This window comes from Dendrobium catenatum, unplaced genomic scaffold (genome assembly GCF_001605985.2).
Source record: "Dendrobium catenatum unplaced genomic scaffold, ASM160598v2 fragScaff_scaffold_1086, whole genome shotgun sequence".
In the NCBI taxonomy this organism is placed as follows: domain Eukaryota; kingdom Viridiplantae; phylum Streptophyta; class Magnoliopsida; order Asparagales; family Orchidaceae; genus Dendrobium; species Dendrobium catenatum.
The window spans coordinates 252,187-270,265 of record NW_021319548.1 but is presented as its reverse complement, the minus strand read 5'-3'; the positions used below and the strand labels follow the sequence as shown (position 1 = coordinate 270,265).

At 34.3% G+C, this 18,079-nt stretch overlaps 1 protein-coding gene across 3 annotated transcripts in view; it reads left to right on the top strand.

Moving 5' to 3' along the window:
• LOC110097990 (bifunctional 3-dehydroquinate dehydratase/shikimate dehydrogenase, chloroplastic) overlaps positions 1 to 17,875 on the top strand; it is a 35,021-nt gene extending 17,146 nt beyond the window's left edge. Inside the window, exons 4-11 of one of the 3 annotated variants that reach the window (XM_020824679.2) lie at positions 4,321 to 4,676; positions 13,873 to 13,936; positions 14,021 to 14,129; positions 14,243 to 14,383; positions 15,097 to 15,245; positions 16,133 to 16,295; positions 16,384 to 16,431; positions 17,616 to 17,875. In XM_020824679.2, coding sequence (XP_020680338.1) covers positions 4,321 to 4,676; positions 13,873 to 13,936; positions 14,021 to 14,129; positions 14,243 to 14,383; positions 15,097 to 15,245; positions 16,133 to 16,295; positions 16,384 to 16,427 — 1,026 coding nt within the window. In that variant the 3' untranslated portion in view covers positions 16,428 to 16,431; positions 17,616 to 17,875. The remainder of the gene's footprint in view (positions 1 to 4,320; positions 4,677 to 13,872; positions 13,937 to 14,020; positions 14,130 to 14,242; positions 14,384 to 15,096; positions 15,246 to 16,132; positions 16,296 to 16,383; positions 16,432 to 17,615) is intronic. The other 2 variants (XM_020824680.2, XM_020824681.2) reach the window with 2 other exon arrangements.
• The last annotated feature ends 204 nt before the right edge of the window (positions 17,876 to 18,079 follow it).

The following is an 18,079-nucleotide window of genomic DNA, read 5'->3' as shown; positions in this document are numbered from 1 at the left end:
TACTTTTTCGTATACAACCGTACCGGAGTACCAGGGGTGTACTGATCAGGTACACAAACATCTTTTTGGCCATTTATTTCTTTTCCTTTTTTGCCGCAAAGGGCCATATTGTTCTCGTATTGCTCATAGAGCCATATTTGTGCTTTTGCACCATATTTGGTACTCCGCAAGCATCATGCACAAGCATTTTCATGTTCTTTTCATAGAAGTATAAATTCTTTCCATAGAACTTGATATATCTCAAACATGAAGTAAATGTTTGACATGTATCTTTAACATGAAGTAAACATAAAGTAAATGTTTGACATGTATCTTGAACATGGACATGTATCTTAAACATGAAGTAAACATGGTATCTTAAACATGAAGTAAACATGGTATCTTAAATATGAAGTAAACATAAGGTAAATGAACATGTGGTCATGTAAGAAAAAAGGATCCTACCTCAAAAGTACTATGCAAACATCCACTTCACCTCTCTACTTGAACCTCGTCTTTCCAAAACCTAAAGAAAGCAATACAATATAAATTTCTTTCCAAAAATAAACATCTATATTACACAAATCCCCTCTTAAGCTCACTAGCTCACACCCATATACCCAAATCTTAAGGCTTTATTTCACTTTTCATATTAGTCATCATTTTTAGCCCTAATGAAATATGCTTTTGATGACATAGCTGCGTTTTAGCTGCTCTTTAAGTGCCCTTTGGTTGCCCTTTAGGTGCACTTTAGTTGCACTTTAGGTGCCACTTTAGTTGCACTTTAGGTGCACTTTAGGTGCCCTTTAGTTGCACTTTAGGTGCACTTTAAACCAAATTTTGGAACCCTAAGATTATACTAATTTCATTAAATTTAAAAAGTTATTTTCATATTATTTTCGGATTTATCAAAAATCCTAAACTTTAGAATTTCAAAATTTATTATTTTCATCTCCTAAGCATACAAAAATATTCCCTTCATCTAATAAATAATTATATAAATTATTTTTGTATTAAATTAATTAATAAATTAGGGAAAAATAATTTTTTTTATCAAAATTTCATTTTCTTTTCATTAGAGGCCTCCCTAAACCATTAGGAACAACATTTATGAGCATGCAAGATCAAAATCCTAATTTTTGGAAAAGCCCTATTTTAAAATTCTACAAATTTTTTAAGGAAAAATTGAAATCTTATTTCAATTATGCTTCTAAATCATTCGTAACACCAATCCTCATCTAAAGTAAAAGTTTCATGAAACCCTAAGTTTTGAAACTAAAATTTTTCTTAATAAACATTCCTTTTCTTACTTAGGAATATGCACACAAACTATCCCTAATACTTTCCTATGAAAGCCCCATAAAAAAAAGTCAAAACCCTAAATTTTACTTCAAGAAAATCTCATGAATAAAACAAGATTCATTAAGTTTAACACTTACCTCTTTCTTCCCTAAGCTTCCTTTTCCTCTTTCCTCTAAAAGCTCACCGGAAACTGCCGCCGTTCACCGCCCGCCGAGCCCTCCTGTCGCCTCTCCTCCCTCTCTCTCGCGTGCGGCCGAAGAAACAAGAGGGACTGAATGGATCGGTCCCTAGGAGGATGAGGGCTTAAAGGATTTCTCTTAAGTGGCTTATTACACTTGTACCCTTGCAAATCAATTTTCCTTAAGGGCTCATGAGAGCAGGATGGGCATAAGATGACTAATTTTACTTAAACATCTTCGGCGATTTTTAATTTCAAATCCGTGCGGAATTAAGTATAGGTTCTTTATATCGTTTCGATTGAAATTTCGTGATGAATTTAATAAAATTTATTTCGCCGAATTCCGACGGTACTGAAATTTCGCCTAAGTTCGTTACGGCGCATCGAAATGCGTGCGACGCACAAACAACAAATTTCAGGTTTTACAAAACAAACTCAAATCCCAAACAAAATTAAAAACAAACTCCAACTAGTGCGGGCTCCAATACATGCAAGCAAATAAAAATGCAAATATAGATGCGGCATAATATGCTAAAGCAAATTCTAGTGATGCACCAAAAAATAGCAGTATTGGAACGAAAAGAAAGTTGCTGAATTAAGAAGAGAGTGAAACCAAAGTAATTATTTCTAAGTTCAACCAATAAATCTAACAAACTACTTTTAAATAGAAGCGGTAAGACCTATTTTTAATCAATTCATTAGGGGGACTTTTAAGTGAAGTAACCCTAAATCATGTTCAAACTAATCCTAAGTTATCATGCAACTTCTAAAAGAAATAGTAAGACCTACTTTAACCAATTTGTCGGGAAAGTTTTTAAATGAAGTAACAAATTTTAAGTCAGATTAAGTGACTTCTAGGTGAAGCAATAAGTTCGATCCCAAACTAAATCCAATCTACTTGCAACTTCTAAATGAAGCAGTAAGCCCTATTTCAAGTCCAATATATAGACAACTTCTAAATGAAGCAGTAAGTCCTATTTTAAATCCAATAGATTGGCAATTTTTAAGTGAAACCATAAGTCCCATCCCAAATTAAAACTATCGGGCAACTCCTAAGTGTAGCCGTAAGCCTCATCCTAAACAAATCTAACGGGCAACTACTAAGCAAAGCCGTAAGCCTCAACCTAAACTAAATTATCAGGCAACTCCTAAGATAAACCATAAGCCCCATCCTAAACAAATCTAACGGACAACTCCTAAGCCGAACCATATGCCCCATTCCAACTCAAACTACCGGGGAACTCCTAAGCAATGTTTAAAATTGGGTATTCGGGTATTGAGGCGTTTTTCATTCGTGAGGCGAGGCGTAAGCCTCAAGGCGTTTTGAGGCGTAAGCCTCAAAATCAAAAGATTGCGTAAACATAAAATAATAAATTTTTATATACTAATGAGTGAATAATATAAAACATAAAAAAGCTTAAGATATGAAGTGAAATCAAAATATCCCAATAATAAGACAACATGAAATATAGTTCAACTCAAAATTCTATCTATCTCAAATCACAGTATTCTTTTCATTAAAATATAATTTTAATTTCCAAAAATAAATAGCAATGACATATCACATAAGAACTCATAAGTCATCAGCACTGTCATCACTAAGGGGTTCTTAATTTGAATCATCATTATGATGATCTGCTCTCTCCCCTTCCTCCTCTCCTATAGAGTCCAATGTCGAGCATTTACTTCAAGATTTATGTAAGTTTTAATATATATAGCATGAGGCGTAAGCCTCATGCTAGTGAGGCGAGGCGGGCCTCAACCAATTTGAGGCGGCAAGCTCATAAAAAAACTCGAGGCGTAAGCATCGAGGCGTTTTTTACTGGAATTGCGCAAAGGCGGGCCTCAAGGCGAGCCTCATATTGCGCAATTTTAAACCATGCTCCTAAGCGGAGTCATAAGCCCCATCCTAAACTAAATTATTGGGTAACTCCTAAGTGGAGTAATAAGCCCCAAACTACATAAACTAACGGTCAGGTCATTCTAACATATATAAGCCCCAAAACTTAAACCATAACAAACCAAAATTAATAATAAATCACCTCAGCCTACTCGTGATCCCGGAGAGGAGGTAACTTATGGTTGCTAATCAGATTTCCTGGATGTTGAAACCAATGGTTTGTTGGCGTTGATAGATTGAGGTCTATAATATGTCCGGGATGACGGAACCATAGAATCTTGATCGAGTCTCTCTTTCCCCTCCCATTAATGAGACTAAAACTTAACATTCCAAAGCTTTGCTAAAGTGATTCATCCTTGATCGAGAGTTATCTTCTAGGAAGTGGGAGGTGTAATTAACTATGAGGGCTTGCGCTCATAGGAAGTAAGAACCCATATCTAAATAAACCCTGATATGGACATCAGGGAAAATCTGGTTAATTAAAAATCAATCTACCTCAAGGAAAATGGAGCTCTAAGCCTGAAAAGCTGGGTTCGTGCCTAACACCATTTTCTTGAGCGAGCTTATTTTACGTTTAGTGTGCCAATATTGAATCTAGCTAAGATGGTGCATGGCAATTGTTTGCAATACACGATTTTGCAACAATTCTTCTGTGCTTTTGCTCCAACTTCTTACCCATTCGATCAATGAATATCCGCATTCTGACCTTTTGTTTCTTATTATGCAATGCCAATCATGTTGTTGGTTATGATACGTGGCTTGCATAATTGCTCCATATGGATTTTGATTGTATGCCCCATTTCTCGATGTGTTTAACATCTTGGCCTCTTTTGTTTGAAAGGCTTTGGCCTCTATATTTTGAAAGACTTCTTCCTTAGCTTAGAACTTATATCTACATTTCTGAACTTGAATTCTAGGTTATGATGCATATTTAAGTAGTTTCTATCTGACTAAAGGATAGGAACAGCAGGTGCCAATGATTGGATTGGTAATGGGAGAGAGAGGATTAATATCACGGATACTTTGTCCGAAGTTTGGTGGATATCTTACTTTTGCTACTCTCAGTGTGGGAAAAGAGTCAGCTCCTGGTCAGCCTACTCTCTCGGACTTGTTGGATATTTACAATATTAAACAGATAAGAGCCGATACAAAGGTATATGGAATTGTCGGAAAGCCTGTAGGCCACAGTAAAGGACCCATTTTGCATGGTGCTGCATTTAGATCAGTTGGCTATGATGCAGTATATTTACCTCTCTTGGTGGATGACTTTGCTAGCTTTCTCCATACCTATTCATCTCCCGACTTTGCTGGATTTAGGTATGGTTTGTTTTTTTCATATATAAAGTGCTTCTTAATTTTATTTTCTCTTATACTTATTTCCATAACATTTCTTTTTCTTTATGATGTTAAGAGTATACATTAACTGATGCAATAAACAGCAATTATTGTATCTAATAAATAACTAAGGCATCTTGTTGATTATTGATGTTTTCTTTCGTAAAACCAAACAATAATGCTTTCCTGTCTACTTCTTCTTTAACATGTTGGCATTTACATGCTTCTTGAAGGTTTCTTTTCAACTATTGCCAGAGTCTTGGTTGTGCAAAAGTTTTACCGATTATGGCAATTAGGCTGATAAATTGCTAATTGAAATGGCGCTAAGAATTCTTACCATGGAGCTTTTGATATATTTGTTGATCAACCTGTGTTGACTACTCATGGTAAGATGCATTACGTGCTTGGATTTTTCTGTATTGTTTCAAATTTGATGACTTAAACATGAAATTTTCTAGAAAGGGATGCCTCCTTTTTCTTGTTAGAAGATGCCTAGTCATTCCGTTTCCTAAAGACTTACAAAAATACCACCATAATACACAGATGCCTGCCAAAAGCTGAAAGTGTGAATTTACTTTTTTGTAAGCTGAGGGTCGATGTGTTGTTGACAGTTATCTTAAAAAATAAACCATAAGATAAATAGTTGGAATGATGTTAATGATGATGATGATGGTTTTTGTGTTTCAAAATTTGTCTTTGATTGCTAGGAGAATTCCGATTAGTGAGTTATCTTGAGCTCAATACAATGTTATGCATTCAATCAATAAAACAAGAGGCATAGGTTAATTCAAGAATATTGTCTCTGGATGGGTCACCAATGCTCGACCCAACAACTGAGCTTGAAGGCGATTAAGAACTCTCTTGCTTGTATATTCCATAGTATAGCATAATACACCTAACATCTTATTTGTAAAACAATATCACATAGCGTTTGTTCCTGCATTATTCTTTATTTATTTATTTATTGATTTAATAGTTTTTTTATGAATAAATTTTTTTTTAGAGGCTAGACATAGCATAATGAGTGTTTTCATCAGTTAAGGGGCTAGATGAAGGATGCTTTTGAAGTGCATGTTTTGGATCTAAGATGTTTGATATAAGATTGGCATGATTTTAATTAATTTATTTAAGTAAAGATTCAACACCCATTTTTGTCCATCTAGAGTCGATTGAAACTTTTTTATATTATTCTTTCTTCACCTTTCTATTTCTACAATTATATGCCTTCACTTGCATTTTACACTATAAATTCCTATGTGACAACTATGAAATTTATGCGTTACTTTAATTTTGTTCAAGCCCTTGGTGCACAATTTTAAAATAATATTATGTTCTATTTATTTATTATTGATAGTACTTTTTGGGGTTATGAAGGATTAATTTTGGAGTGCATGTTTGGATTAAAGATGTTTGATATAAAATTAGCATTGTTTTAATTAATTAATTTAAGTCAAGAATCAAAACCTAGTTTTGTCCATCTAGAGTTGATTGAAACTTTTTAATGTTCTTTTTTCTTCACCTTTCTATTTCTACCATTTATTAGTCTTCACTTGAATTTTACAACATAAATTTCTATGCTAAGATTATAAAATGTATGTGATACTTTAATTTTGCACGGGCCCTTGGTGCACCTCGATATTATAATTTATAAATCATGCATTAAATTTAAGAAAACAATCAGAGTATCATATTTAAAATAACAATAAATAATAGAGTAACATCATATTTAGTCTTGTAGTTTATAACATAAATTTAAAAGTAAGCATAAAATATCTAATATAACATCAAAAACATAAACATAAACAGTCTAGTACATGAAGTTTCAACTATTCAGTAGAAGGAATGATATGTTAGCTTCTCTAGGGATTTATCTTTGGACTTCAATATCATCTTCAATAAATATCATTGCTTCCAATTATGGCTCAGTAAGCGAAAAATTATTCATCTCCAATATTCTCATATCATCAAGGAACTCAAATCCATTTCCAACAACATTTCACATTTTGTTATCTCCTTTTATATAAGTTGGAGTCTTTCTTGATAGAAACTGAAGATTTGTATGCACATAAACTAAATGTTCAGCTTGTTATGGAGTAATTTTATTCCTCTTCATTGATTGGATGAAGGAGTACGTGCTTTAATTTTTCTTACAACAAGTGGAGGATGAAGCATGACTAAGAAGTTTTATGGCGTTTATTTGAAATAGAGATGCTAAAGCTTCATGAATCAATCATCACATCTTTGGATTTATTCTCTCCTTATCACGCAAAGATTTTTGGTCACCAAAGTCTTCTAAATAAACAAAAAAATTAGCAAGTTCTATATTGACCATTCTTCTTTCCTCATTTGTGAAATAACACTTCAAGCATGCCTGTCTTATATTCGAAATTTTTAAATATTTTTGTGGAGAAACATATTGAAGATCTTCTTGAAACCATTCTTTACTTGAATATCTTCATATAATAGTTGAAATATAATTAGCTAATTATTATTCAACAAATTGAGAATTAATTATGAAAGATAGGTTGAAATTTATTTTGAATTTAGTGAGTGAGCCAAGTAATATAGATGTGTATTATTTTTGGTATGCCTATCTTCCATAATAGTATATATAACACTCCAAAAATTTGAGTCCTCATCATGTGACTTTCTTTCATGTCTATATATTATTTCTTTAACCTTCACTAACATAGAATCTCACATCTCATAAAGGAGATATAAACATGACTTATTTGTAGTTGTCACTCTTAACATACTATAAATTGAATCTATAAAATTTAAGATATACTCAATATCATCTTACCATAATCATTTAATATTTTCTCTTTTACATACATTGCCTTTTTCAATATCATCTTTTCAATAACAATACCATTTTTCACTTATCACCATAGATTGAAGGACATTTTTTTAATCTTCTCAGCATGATTATAATTGAGGCAAAATGAGTTTCAACTACTACAAGCATTCTTAAATTTAAGAAATCATTAAACTTAGAGTCTCATGGAGTGATTCATAATGAAATATAATTAAAACTGCATCTCCTGCAATCATTGTGATCCAATAACATTCATTATAAGTGATTTCATATACCTCATATTCTTAGCTATGCAAATGTTCTTCATACCAAGATTGACAGTATGCACAACACATGATGTCCAAAAAATATGAGGATATGCTTGATCCACAAGTAGGTTTATAGCTCTACAAACTGGTGTATTATTAGTAATGACCTGAATGATATTTGAAGGTTTAATCATCATGATTACTTCTTTGATCAAATTAGAAATGAAGAACTTATCTTTATATTGTCTTTCACAATTTACAGTTTTAATGAACATAGTTCTCTATTACAACAATGAAATTAATGAGTGATCTTTGTAGATCTATCCATCCATCATAAACCAAATTAACTCTTTTCTCTTTCCAAACTCTTTTGGTTGGTTCAAACAATTTCTCAATGTTTGTCCTCTCCCTTTGCAATAATTTTGTTCTAATAACATTATATCCTAGTGGCATGTAACCTGCAAGTTGTTATTACAAGAAAAAGTAAATGCATTCTTGTAATTAGGATTCCTTGCATGGTTGAAAGGAAGGTCAGTTGAATAAAACATCCTTGCTATTTTCTCATCTAGTCGCTCTTTCATTTGCACATTAAATTCTTTCTCCAAAGAAGTACTGCAATAGCCTTTGTTTTAAGATTTATATCCCTCCATCCTAAATGGTCATTTGTTCACAGTAATTTTATCAGTTCGAATTGAAGAAGATGACAAATGATATGAAATATGGGTACTTAGAAGTGGAATCTGTTATGTATGAAATTTGATTGTGTTGATCAATCTGATTATTCTGTTGTCTCAAACCTGAAAGCTTGTCGTGTTTGCAGGGCGGTGCTGGGGGTTTACCCCTCTGCTTGTGTTCGGGTGAACGATAGAGAGTAGAGCGGTAGCGATATAGATACGACACTATAGCTGTGCAAGACAAAGACTTTAGCATTGCAGTGCCCCAAATTAGCGCTGCGAGATGGACTAGATGGTTTTTGTTCTTGTTTTTCTGAATGGTTGCACCCCTTGGGGTTATTTTACTAAGCTTTTTTTTTGTATTTTGATTGTGTAGACATTGAAAACGGTGCACGTGAGAAGAGAAACAAGGAGAGAGTTAGAGAGATATGTACTTATTTCTCCTAATTTTCATAGTTGATTTCTTGGTGTGGTGTGGCTATGTAGTTTTTTTTCCCTATTTTTGGTTTTTTCACATTAAGGCTTTGTTTGGGATGGCTTTTTTACTGCTTTTTAAAGTAGTCTTTTAGTACAAAAGTTTTAATTTTTGTATCAAAGAATTGTTTTAAGAAGCAAAAAGAAAGCCGTTCGAAACGAAGCCTAAATCCTGACATCCTTTACTTTTTCGTTGCTTTTACTTTCTTGATTGTTTCGTTGTTGTGGTGCTTACTCATCATCTTCCAAGAGCACCACAACAGAATGGTGTTGCAGAGCGTATGAATATAACTATCGTTGAGCGTGCTGGGAGCATGAGGTTTTATCCAAACAGTTCTGGCAGAGGCAGTGAATACTGCAGTTTATCTGATCAATCGTGGTTCTTCAGTTCTTATGAATGAGGGGTTACCTGAGAAAGTTGGAGTGGAAATGAGGTTAATTCATCCCACCTCAATGTTTTTGGTTGTTCATCCTATGTTCATATTGATGTAAGATCTAGGAGTAAGCTTGATCCAAGATCTATCAAGTATACATTCATTGAATATGGCTCGAATGAATTTGACTGCCAATTCCGGGATCATTAGAAACAGACGCTCATCAGGAGCAAGAATGTCAAATTTAATGAAAGTGAAATGTATAAGAATATAAATGAGACTCCTGAAAATTCTTCCAAGTATGTTGAGATAGAGGATTATGATGATCAAGAAGACAAAGCTGATGAAGCACAGAGAGTATCTCAGACTTCTGCTACTGAAATTAGAAGATCTAGCATAATCTCAAGGCCAGTATAAAGTATTCTCCTTGTATTATCTATTGTTAACATATATTGGTGAACCAGAGTGCTATGATGAAGCCATTCAAGTTGATAATTCAAAGAAGTGGGAAAAAGCCATGGATGATGAGATGCATTCACTTGAATTGAATCAGACTTGGGAGTTGACAAAGCTACCAGATGGAAAGAAAGCGCTGCAGAACAAGTGGGTTTATATGCTGAAAGAAAAACCTGATGGTAGCAAGCACTACAAGACCATGCTTGTAGTTAAAGGTTTTCAATAGAAGGAAGAAGTGAACTTAATTGAAATTTTCTCTTAAGTGGTGAAGATGACTACAATCAGAGTTGTACTGAGCATGTTAGTAGTGGAGGATTTACATCTAGAGCAGATGGATGTAAAGACAACATTTCTTTATGGTAACCTTGATGAAGAGTTGTACATGGTGCAACCTTAAGAATATGTGGTCACTGGCAATGAAGAGTTGGTATGTAGCTTACATGGACTAAAGCATGCACTAAGACAATGTCACTGAAGATTTGACAAGTTTATGCTAGATAATGGGTATACAAAATACTAGGCATATCACTATTGTTTTTTCAAACATTTTGTTAGCTGTTATATTATTATACTTTTGTATGTAGATGTTTTGTTGGTTGCAGGTTCAAATATGAAGAAGATAAGATGTCTGAAAGAATAGTTATCAAAGGAGTTTGAAATGAAATATCTAACTCAATGAAAGAAAATTCTTGGTATGAGAATCAGTAGAGATAGAAGTGCAGGTATAACGAAGTTGTCTCAGGCAGAATATGTTGAAAAAGTGCTTCAAAGATTCAACATGAGTGAGGCAAAGCTAATTTGCATTTCATTGGGTAGTCACTTTCAGTTATCCAAGGAATAATCACTTAATTCTGACGCAGAGGAAGAACAGATGAGGAAGACTCCATATGCTTAAGTAGTTGGAAGTTTGATGCATGATATGATATGTACAAGATATGATATAGTATATGCAGTGGGAGTTGTCAGCAGATTTATGAGTAACACATGCAAACTTCATTGGGTGGCAGTTAAGTGGATTCTCAGATACATGAGAGGATCAGTTGATAAAACTCTTTGCTTTGGTGGTGCAGAGATTGATCTATAGGGTTATGTAGATTCTAATCTTGTTGGAGATTTTGATGGTATGAGAAACATAACAGGTTATATCTTCATTTTGGGAAAGACTGCAGTCAGTTGGGTTTTCAAGTTACAGAAGATTATTGCGCTGTCAACCACAGAAGCTAAGTACATTGCTATCACTGAGGCTAGCAAAGAGATGACTTGGTTGCAAAGTTTTTTGACAAAACTTTGCAAGGGACAAAGGAATGGGAAGCTACATAGCTACAATGGGAAGCTACATAGCTACAACATGAGTGCTATACATCTAGCCAAGAATGTTACATTTCATGCCAGGACGTAGTAGATCCATCTTCGGTATCTTTTCACAGGTCGCTTCTGGAAGATGACTAGTTATCTTTGGAGAAGATACACAAACGGGAATCCTGCAGACATGCTGACGAATATGGTGACAGTTGATAAACTGAATAACATCAGTTGGTTTTCATGGAGGATGGGAGCAGGGTTGAGCCACATTACCAGTACTATGATTGGTGTTATAGACTAGGAGAAGGATTGATTGCTGTCAGTTCCAAGTGGGAGATTGGTATGTATGGAATTTGATTGTGTTGATCAATCTGATTATTCTGTTGTCTCGGACCTTAAAGCTTGTCGTGTTCTCTAGGAGGTGCGTGGAGGGGGGGGGGGGGGGGGGGGGGGGGGGGGGGGGTTATCCCGTGCTTGAGTTCTAGTACAACACCCTGGCGCTGCGTACTTGAGTACATCGGCGCTGTTCCTGAGCGCCCCAGCACTAAACGATGGTGAGAAGAGTGCCGTAGCGGTATAGATACGGTGCTGCAAGGATGCAAGACAGAGGCTTCAGTGCCGTAGTGCTGCGAGATGGACTGGACGATTTTTCTTTCTCGTTTTTCTGAAGGGTTGCGTCTCTTGAGGTTATTTTACTTAGTTTTCTCTTGTATTTTGAGTGTGTAGACATTGAAAACGATGCATGTGAGAAAAGAAGGAATGAGAGAGTAAGAGAGAAGAGAGATATGTACTTATTTCTCTCAATTTTCATTGTGGATTTCTTGGTGTGGTGTGACACTGTGGTTTTTCCTATTTTGGGTTTTTCCACGTTAAATCTTGACATCCTTTACTTTTCCGCTACTTTTTCTTTCTTGTTTTGTTTTGTCATTATGGTGTTTACTCATCATCTTCCCCAACAGAATCACTTTAAACAAATTTCTTCTACTCCTTTGCTTAGCTCCACTAATTTTCTTTTGTAATTCAGTTAGTTATGATGATCTTATTTTTAGTCAAATTTTAATCCCATGACCTACAATATTCAACAAATGAGCTTTAAGCTCGAATATTATTAAATTAATTTTACTAAATTAAATATTTAATAATTTAATTTTAAATTCTCGATTCCGTTGTTCGATCCTACTCTTCGCTCCCGATCCTGCTCGAGGCTCTCGCTCAGGCATCACGACATCAGGAAAAAGAGAACATTTTTGTTTAGTCCCCCACATTGTAAATGAGAAGTTGATTTTTCCATATATAATGAAAGATATTGGGCTTTCGTTTGAAGGCTTGCAAACATGTCGTGCCTACAAAGAAATCCTTAGGCTATGGTGAACAAGTTGGCAAGCCCAGTAGATAGAAAATAAACTTAATTTAATTTTGTTAATAGGCTCGAGCTCGTTGATAGTCTCGATAAGCCTAAAATGAATTGAACTCGAATAGGGGCTTGTTAATAGGCTCGTCAAGCCTAAATTGAGTCGAGCTTGAACATGAACACGAACTGAGCTCGAACAGGGAATTTTTAAACGAGCTCAAAGACGGACTTGGGAAACGAGCTCGAGCTTGAACATGCCGAAGCTCAGCTCGGCTCAGTTCGTTTGTAGCCCTAAAAAAACTCATCTATTTGGGTAAGCCATTCAATGATTTTGTTTGGGTCATGGACTTTGTTATAGTTAGGAGCATTTGCTTTAACTTTCTTGATAGATTCAAGGTTTCTTGATTCCTATGGTTGTTCCTATAGAGTTATCTTTTAGGATGAGTGTGCTCCTTAGGATTTTTCATGAAGTCTTCTCCAATTGTTTCAGTGTTTACAGGATTTGGTGCTAATGGTGGGATTTGTATCCTAATACTTGGGTTTTGAACTTGGGTGATTAGGTTGACTATAAACTCTTGGAGTCTCTTAAAATTTTCATTATTTTGCTAGTTTTGCAATTCTAATTCATCTATCCTCTTATTGCTTACTTGAAGATTTTGGAGGTATGATTGAATGCTTAATGTTATAATTTGAATAAAATTTTTTATAAAATTTTCAATATAAAATACTGGCTGATTTAATTAAAAGAAATATAAATGATTTTGGAAAATATTTTTTGAGCCTTCACACAATGTAAATTCACAAGTAGAAACAACAAACACAATAACTAAACTAGTTTAAGACAAAACCCTTAAGTGTTCAAATTAGTTTTCCTATGTTAATTGGAATCAAAGGAAAGGTTTATTTTCTTTAAGTGGAACACTCCCTTTCTGATTTGGATCCTCTCTAGTCAATTAGGATTGAAAGGTTCAAACGTTGATGACTAGGCTTAATTCGTGAGACAGCTAGTTGGAAACAATGCAATAGTTTAAAAGATTTTGCATTAAACAAGCTATCTACCACATGTGATTGCAATGAAAAATCAAATACTAATAAAGTAAACAAAGTCTAAAATTATAAAGATTACCTCTTGAGAATTCAACCCCACTATTTGCAAAAGCCTTTAGAAGCTTCTCATTTCCTTGGTGTCCACCTTACAATGCAAGTGCTGTCCACCAATCTCTAAAGCCCTGATACCAACAATGGTGATGCTGCTTGTGAAGGCTTTAAATTATTGTTGTGATTCCATTGGTGGATGTGGGGCTCTCCTATTAGGAGAGTAAAGCTATATTTGGTGGAGTTTAAATTTGAGTGGAATTAGAGTTAAGAAGTCAGTTGTTGGCAAAATAATAATAATAAGAATGCTTTGTTGGTTTTTGTCAAGGTACTATATTTTCATTGAAGTTATTGGACTTTTAACACTTCTTTTATCTGAGTTTCAGTGTTACGATGCCTCATAAGGAGGCTGCCCTTGCATGTTCTGATGAAGTTGATCCAATTGCTAAGGTAAGCTCTGCAAGAACTATCAGAAAGCTTGCTACATGCATCTGCATCTAATGTATTTTTTTTGTTCTTGATTTTCTTTTTCAGTATATTGGGGCTGTAAATACATTGATAAAACGTCCATCAGATGGAAAACTAATAGGTTATAACACAGACTACACTGGTGCAATTTCTGCTATTGAAACAACACTACAAGGTGTTTGGCGTAATCTGTTACTTCCAAGCTGTTGTCTAACACATAAGTGGCAAATCGTTTTGAAAATTTATCTATCTAACATCAGTTGAGATATTGTTATGACCTTTGAACAGGTTCTTCAGGGAAGGTTTCGGCTGGTTCTCCTCTGGCTGATAAGGTTTTTGTCGTCTTAGGAGCTGGTGGTGCTGGTAAAGCACTTGCTTATGGTGCTAAAGAAAAAGGTGCAAGAGTTGTGATAGCAAACCGTACATATGGTAACATTATCTTTTCCCTTTCTACAGTGCAGCACAGTTTTCACATTTGCATCAAATTGTTGCATATTCTTAATGTGTAAAGGAATACTATGAACCTCAATTCTAACAAGGGAGTCTTTTTCCTCATCGTTAGGCTAGCATTATGGAAGAAGGTTCATGGTGTGATTATGATGAGTATTGTGTTGCAGTAGTAACTTGTTGATCAAATTCATTAATTTTTGGTTGATAAAATGGAAATATATGACTTAATTCCCTTTAGTGGGTTCGTGTTATGAAGGATACCAGATTATGAATTTATGCTCATGTAATTATATATAATCCTCATAGTCGCTAATAACTTAGAAGCTTATATATCTGAAGTTTCTAACCATACATTTGATATAATATTACTGATTAATCTACTTGTATAGCTATAGGAGAGCTCATCACCGTTGACTTCTTTTTGTTTTCTTACTTGAAAATTACTAATCGGAGAAATTGTGATTTTGGGATCATCACTTATTAGAACTTCATGTGTACTATACAGTTACTCGTGTGATAATTATAATCTAAACAGTTTATTTGTGATTGTTAGGAGAATTTTACATCCTCATCCTGTGAGGCCACCTATAACTAAGTTGATAAAAACGACGTAAAGCCAATTTTTTTTTTAGTGACCTTATGATACATCTTTTTTCTTGTCATTACACCATTTTATTTCTGCTGACTGCCAGAGCGAGCCAAAGAACTTGCCAACTTAGTTGGAGGACAGCCTATATCACTTGCAGATTTAGAAAATTTCCATCCAGAGGAAGGGATGATTCTTGCAAATACAACATCAATAGGAATGCACCCAAACATTCATGACACCCCTCTCTCCAAGGTTTGTGTTCTTCTTCTTTAACAAGTAATTTAGTGAGTGTTGATGCACGGTACCTGCTATTACATTCTGAGGAAGATAAAAAATATTGAGTGTAGCAAATTATCTTGAGCTTTTACATTGAAATTTAGCATGCATTTATGATAGATATGTTCAGTGACTATATCAACAAAGAAATGGAGGGAGGGTGCCATTTTGTTATTTAAGGCTTTGTTTGGGATGACTTTCTTACTGCTTCTAAAAGCAGCTTTCTAGTGCAAAAATTAAATTTTAGGCTTCGTTTGGGACGGCTTTTTTATTGCTTTCTAAAACGGAGTTTTAGTACAAATTTTTTTTATTTTTGTATTAAAACTCCGTTTTAGAAAGCAATAAAAAAGCCGTCCCAAACGAAGCCTTAGTCACTAGAAAGCTGCTTTTAGAAACAGTAAGAAAGCCGTCCCAAACAAAGCCTAAGTCCTCTGCCATTATTCTATTTCATATTTTTCTTTGTTCATTTTTATATCCTTGGAGTCGAGGGTAGTTGGGATTTGACTGTCTCCCCCTTTATGCTTGTAGCTGAAAGAACAAAGCAATGGACCATAATAACCCATATGGATTAACCATGCAACCCTAGGGTCAAGTCCATGGTAAATACTTATGGTTTTGCCATATCCCAATAATTTTTTGTGGGATTTATGGATCCTTAATTTTCTTTCATCCTCGTTTAGCGTTATATGGGGTGCTAAACCTATTCCACAAAATTATATTCTGCATGTGGCTTATTTTTTGGTGCCTTTATTTTATTTCATATTTTTCTTTATTCTCTTTGGGCCTACTAACAAAAAGAAAGTTTTGCTTATATCATGCACTTTTTTATGTGTATTCAATCTTATTTGCTTATATAATTGCAGCAAGCTCTGAAATCATACGCGTTGGTTTTTGATGCTATATACAACCCAGTGGTGACCAGACTTCTTCGTGAAGCAGAAGAGCTTGGAGTGACCATTGTTACTGGAATGGAGATGTTTATACGTCAAGCCATGGGTCAGTTTGAACTTTTCACTGGTTTACCAGGTAAAATCTTAGCTGATGCCTTGTCAAAGATTGCCATGGTTCCCTCTTGACCAAATTCTGGATATTACTCATTTATCTTTCTGTGCAGCCCCTGAGAAGCTCATGCGTGATACTTTGTTGAGCATGCAATAAAATGGTTTGTTCCTATTCCTTTGAAATTTTTTAAAAAATAAAGATTATCAGCTATGTTGCCTTTGGTATGTCATTTAGAGTTCATTTGGGATGGCTACAACTATCTAAAAATAGTGTTGTAGAGTAAATAAATTTTTTTAAAAGATTTTAAGATTATTGCAATTTTTTTCCCTTCTAGAAAAGCTGAATATAAATTTATTTGTAGTTTTCACACAATAGTAAATTTAGTTATAAAAAGTTGATTCTTATTGTAGTAAAATAGTATTGTGATTGTTGTCTAAAAAAAGGTGATTATAACTAAATTTACTATTTGACTAATTTAATTGTAGTCTTAAATAGGACACGAACGTGGATGAGACACAATATTATAATTTTATATCTTAACATAGTGTATAGAAATTGAGTAAGCAGAATATTAGGAGTAATTGAAAAATAATAAATCATTTAACTAGAATTTGTGATTAAAATGATTACTATTAGGATGTCTAGAGTTTTGCCAAGATGTCGTGTTAGAAGTGTCGAGAGGGGAGACGAAAATAATGCTATCAAGAGTCGGCCATTGAGCATCATTGTCGAGACAGTGTCGGTTGTCTATGTTGAGATGATGTTGATCAAAGATGAGATGTCGAGTCGATGCGAGGACGTGACTGTGGGGGTAGAAAGGGCCAGCGTCAAACTTTGATTTTCATATGGCTTTGAAACATTCATGTTGTGACGACGTCGGATGTCGATGATGCAATGACATTGGGCGTTGTGAAACTATAGTTTCGATAGAAATGAAAATGGTATGTTTGGAAAATGGAGTATTGAGTGTGGGCAATCGATTTGTGGTTGTTGAGAGGAAATAAAAAATATATATTTTTTAATAAATAAAAATTTATAATATAAGAAGTTATTAAAAAAATAATAAAATATTTAAGTTACGTTTGTCGGACACACTTGTCCAATTTTTTATATTTTTTAATTAGACACATCTTTGGCATTTCTGATATGTATCGGAGGCGTGTCGGAGGCGTGTTGTGTCTAATGTGTCTGAAACTGCATACCTCATTGAGGAGAAGTGTCGGTGCATTATAAATTTAAAATATTTGCAATAAGCAACCTTTTTTCCCTCTGAAATAGTTCATTTTCTGCACAAAATTTTAACTCCTGAAATTCATATTCTAACTCCAATTTCTTTTACCTCAGATCTTTATTTTTGGAAGTTCTGGTGCCCATTGATGACATTTATCACATATAATGAGCTGCCGTATGCTGCTTGTGGCTGTACGCTGCTCTCATTCCTGTGCAATTTTTCATTGATTTGGAAGAAACTTTTGTTAATCAGCATTCCATTTTCTCAAATCTTTTTCTTTGTAAACTTTATGAGGCTTTTTTTTTAAAGAAAATAAACGAAATCTGGGTGAAATATTATGACATTAGTAAATAAGTTGATCTAACATAATTAATCAGTCCAGTACTGTTAACCTTGAAATTTTTTTTTTGTAAATCTCTACCACTTTCTTCTTCTTGGTTTTATGCTTGTTATTAGAGTGGATTATTTACTTTAACATATGGTTTTAGTAATGATGAACTGGGGTATGATTATGTGTCTTTAATGTCCTACTTTAAATGTTTTGTTTAGTTGATCTTGATCATATATTTGGGTGATT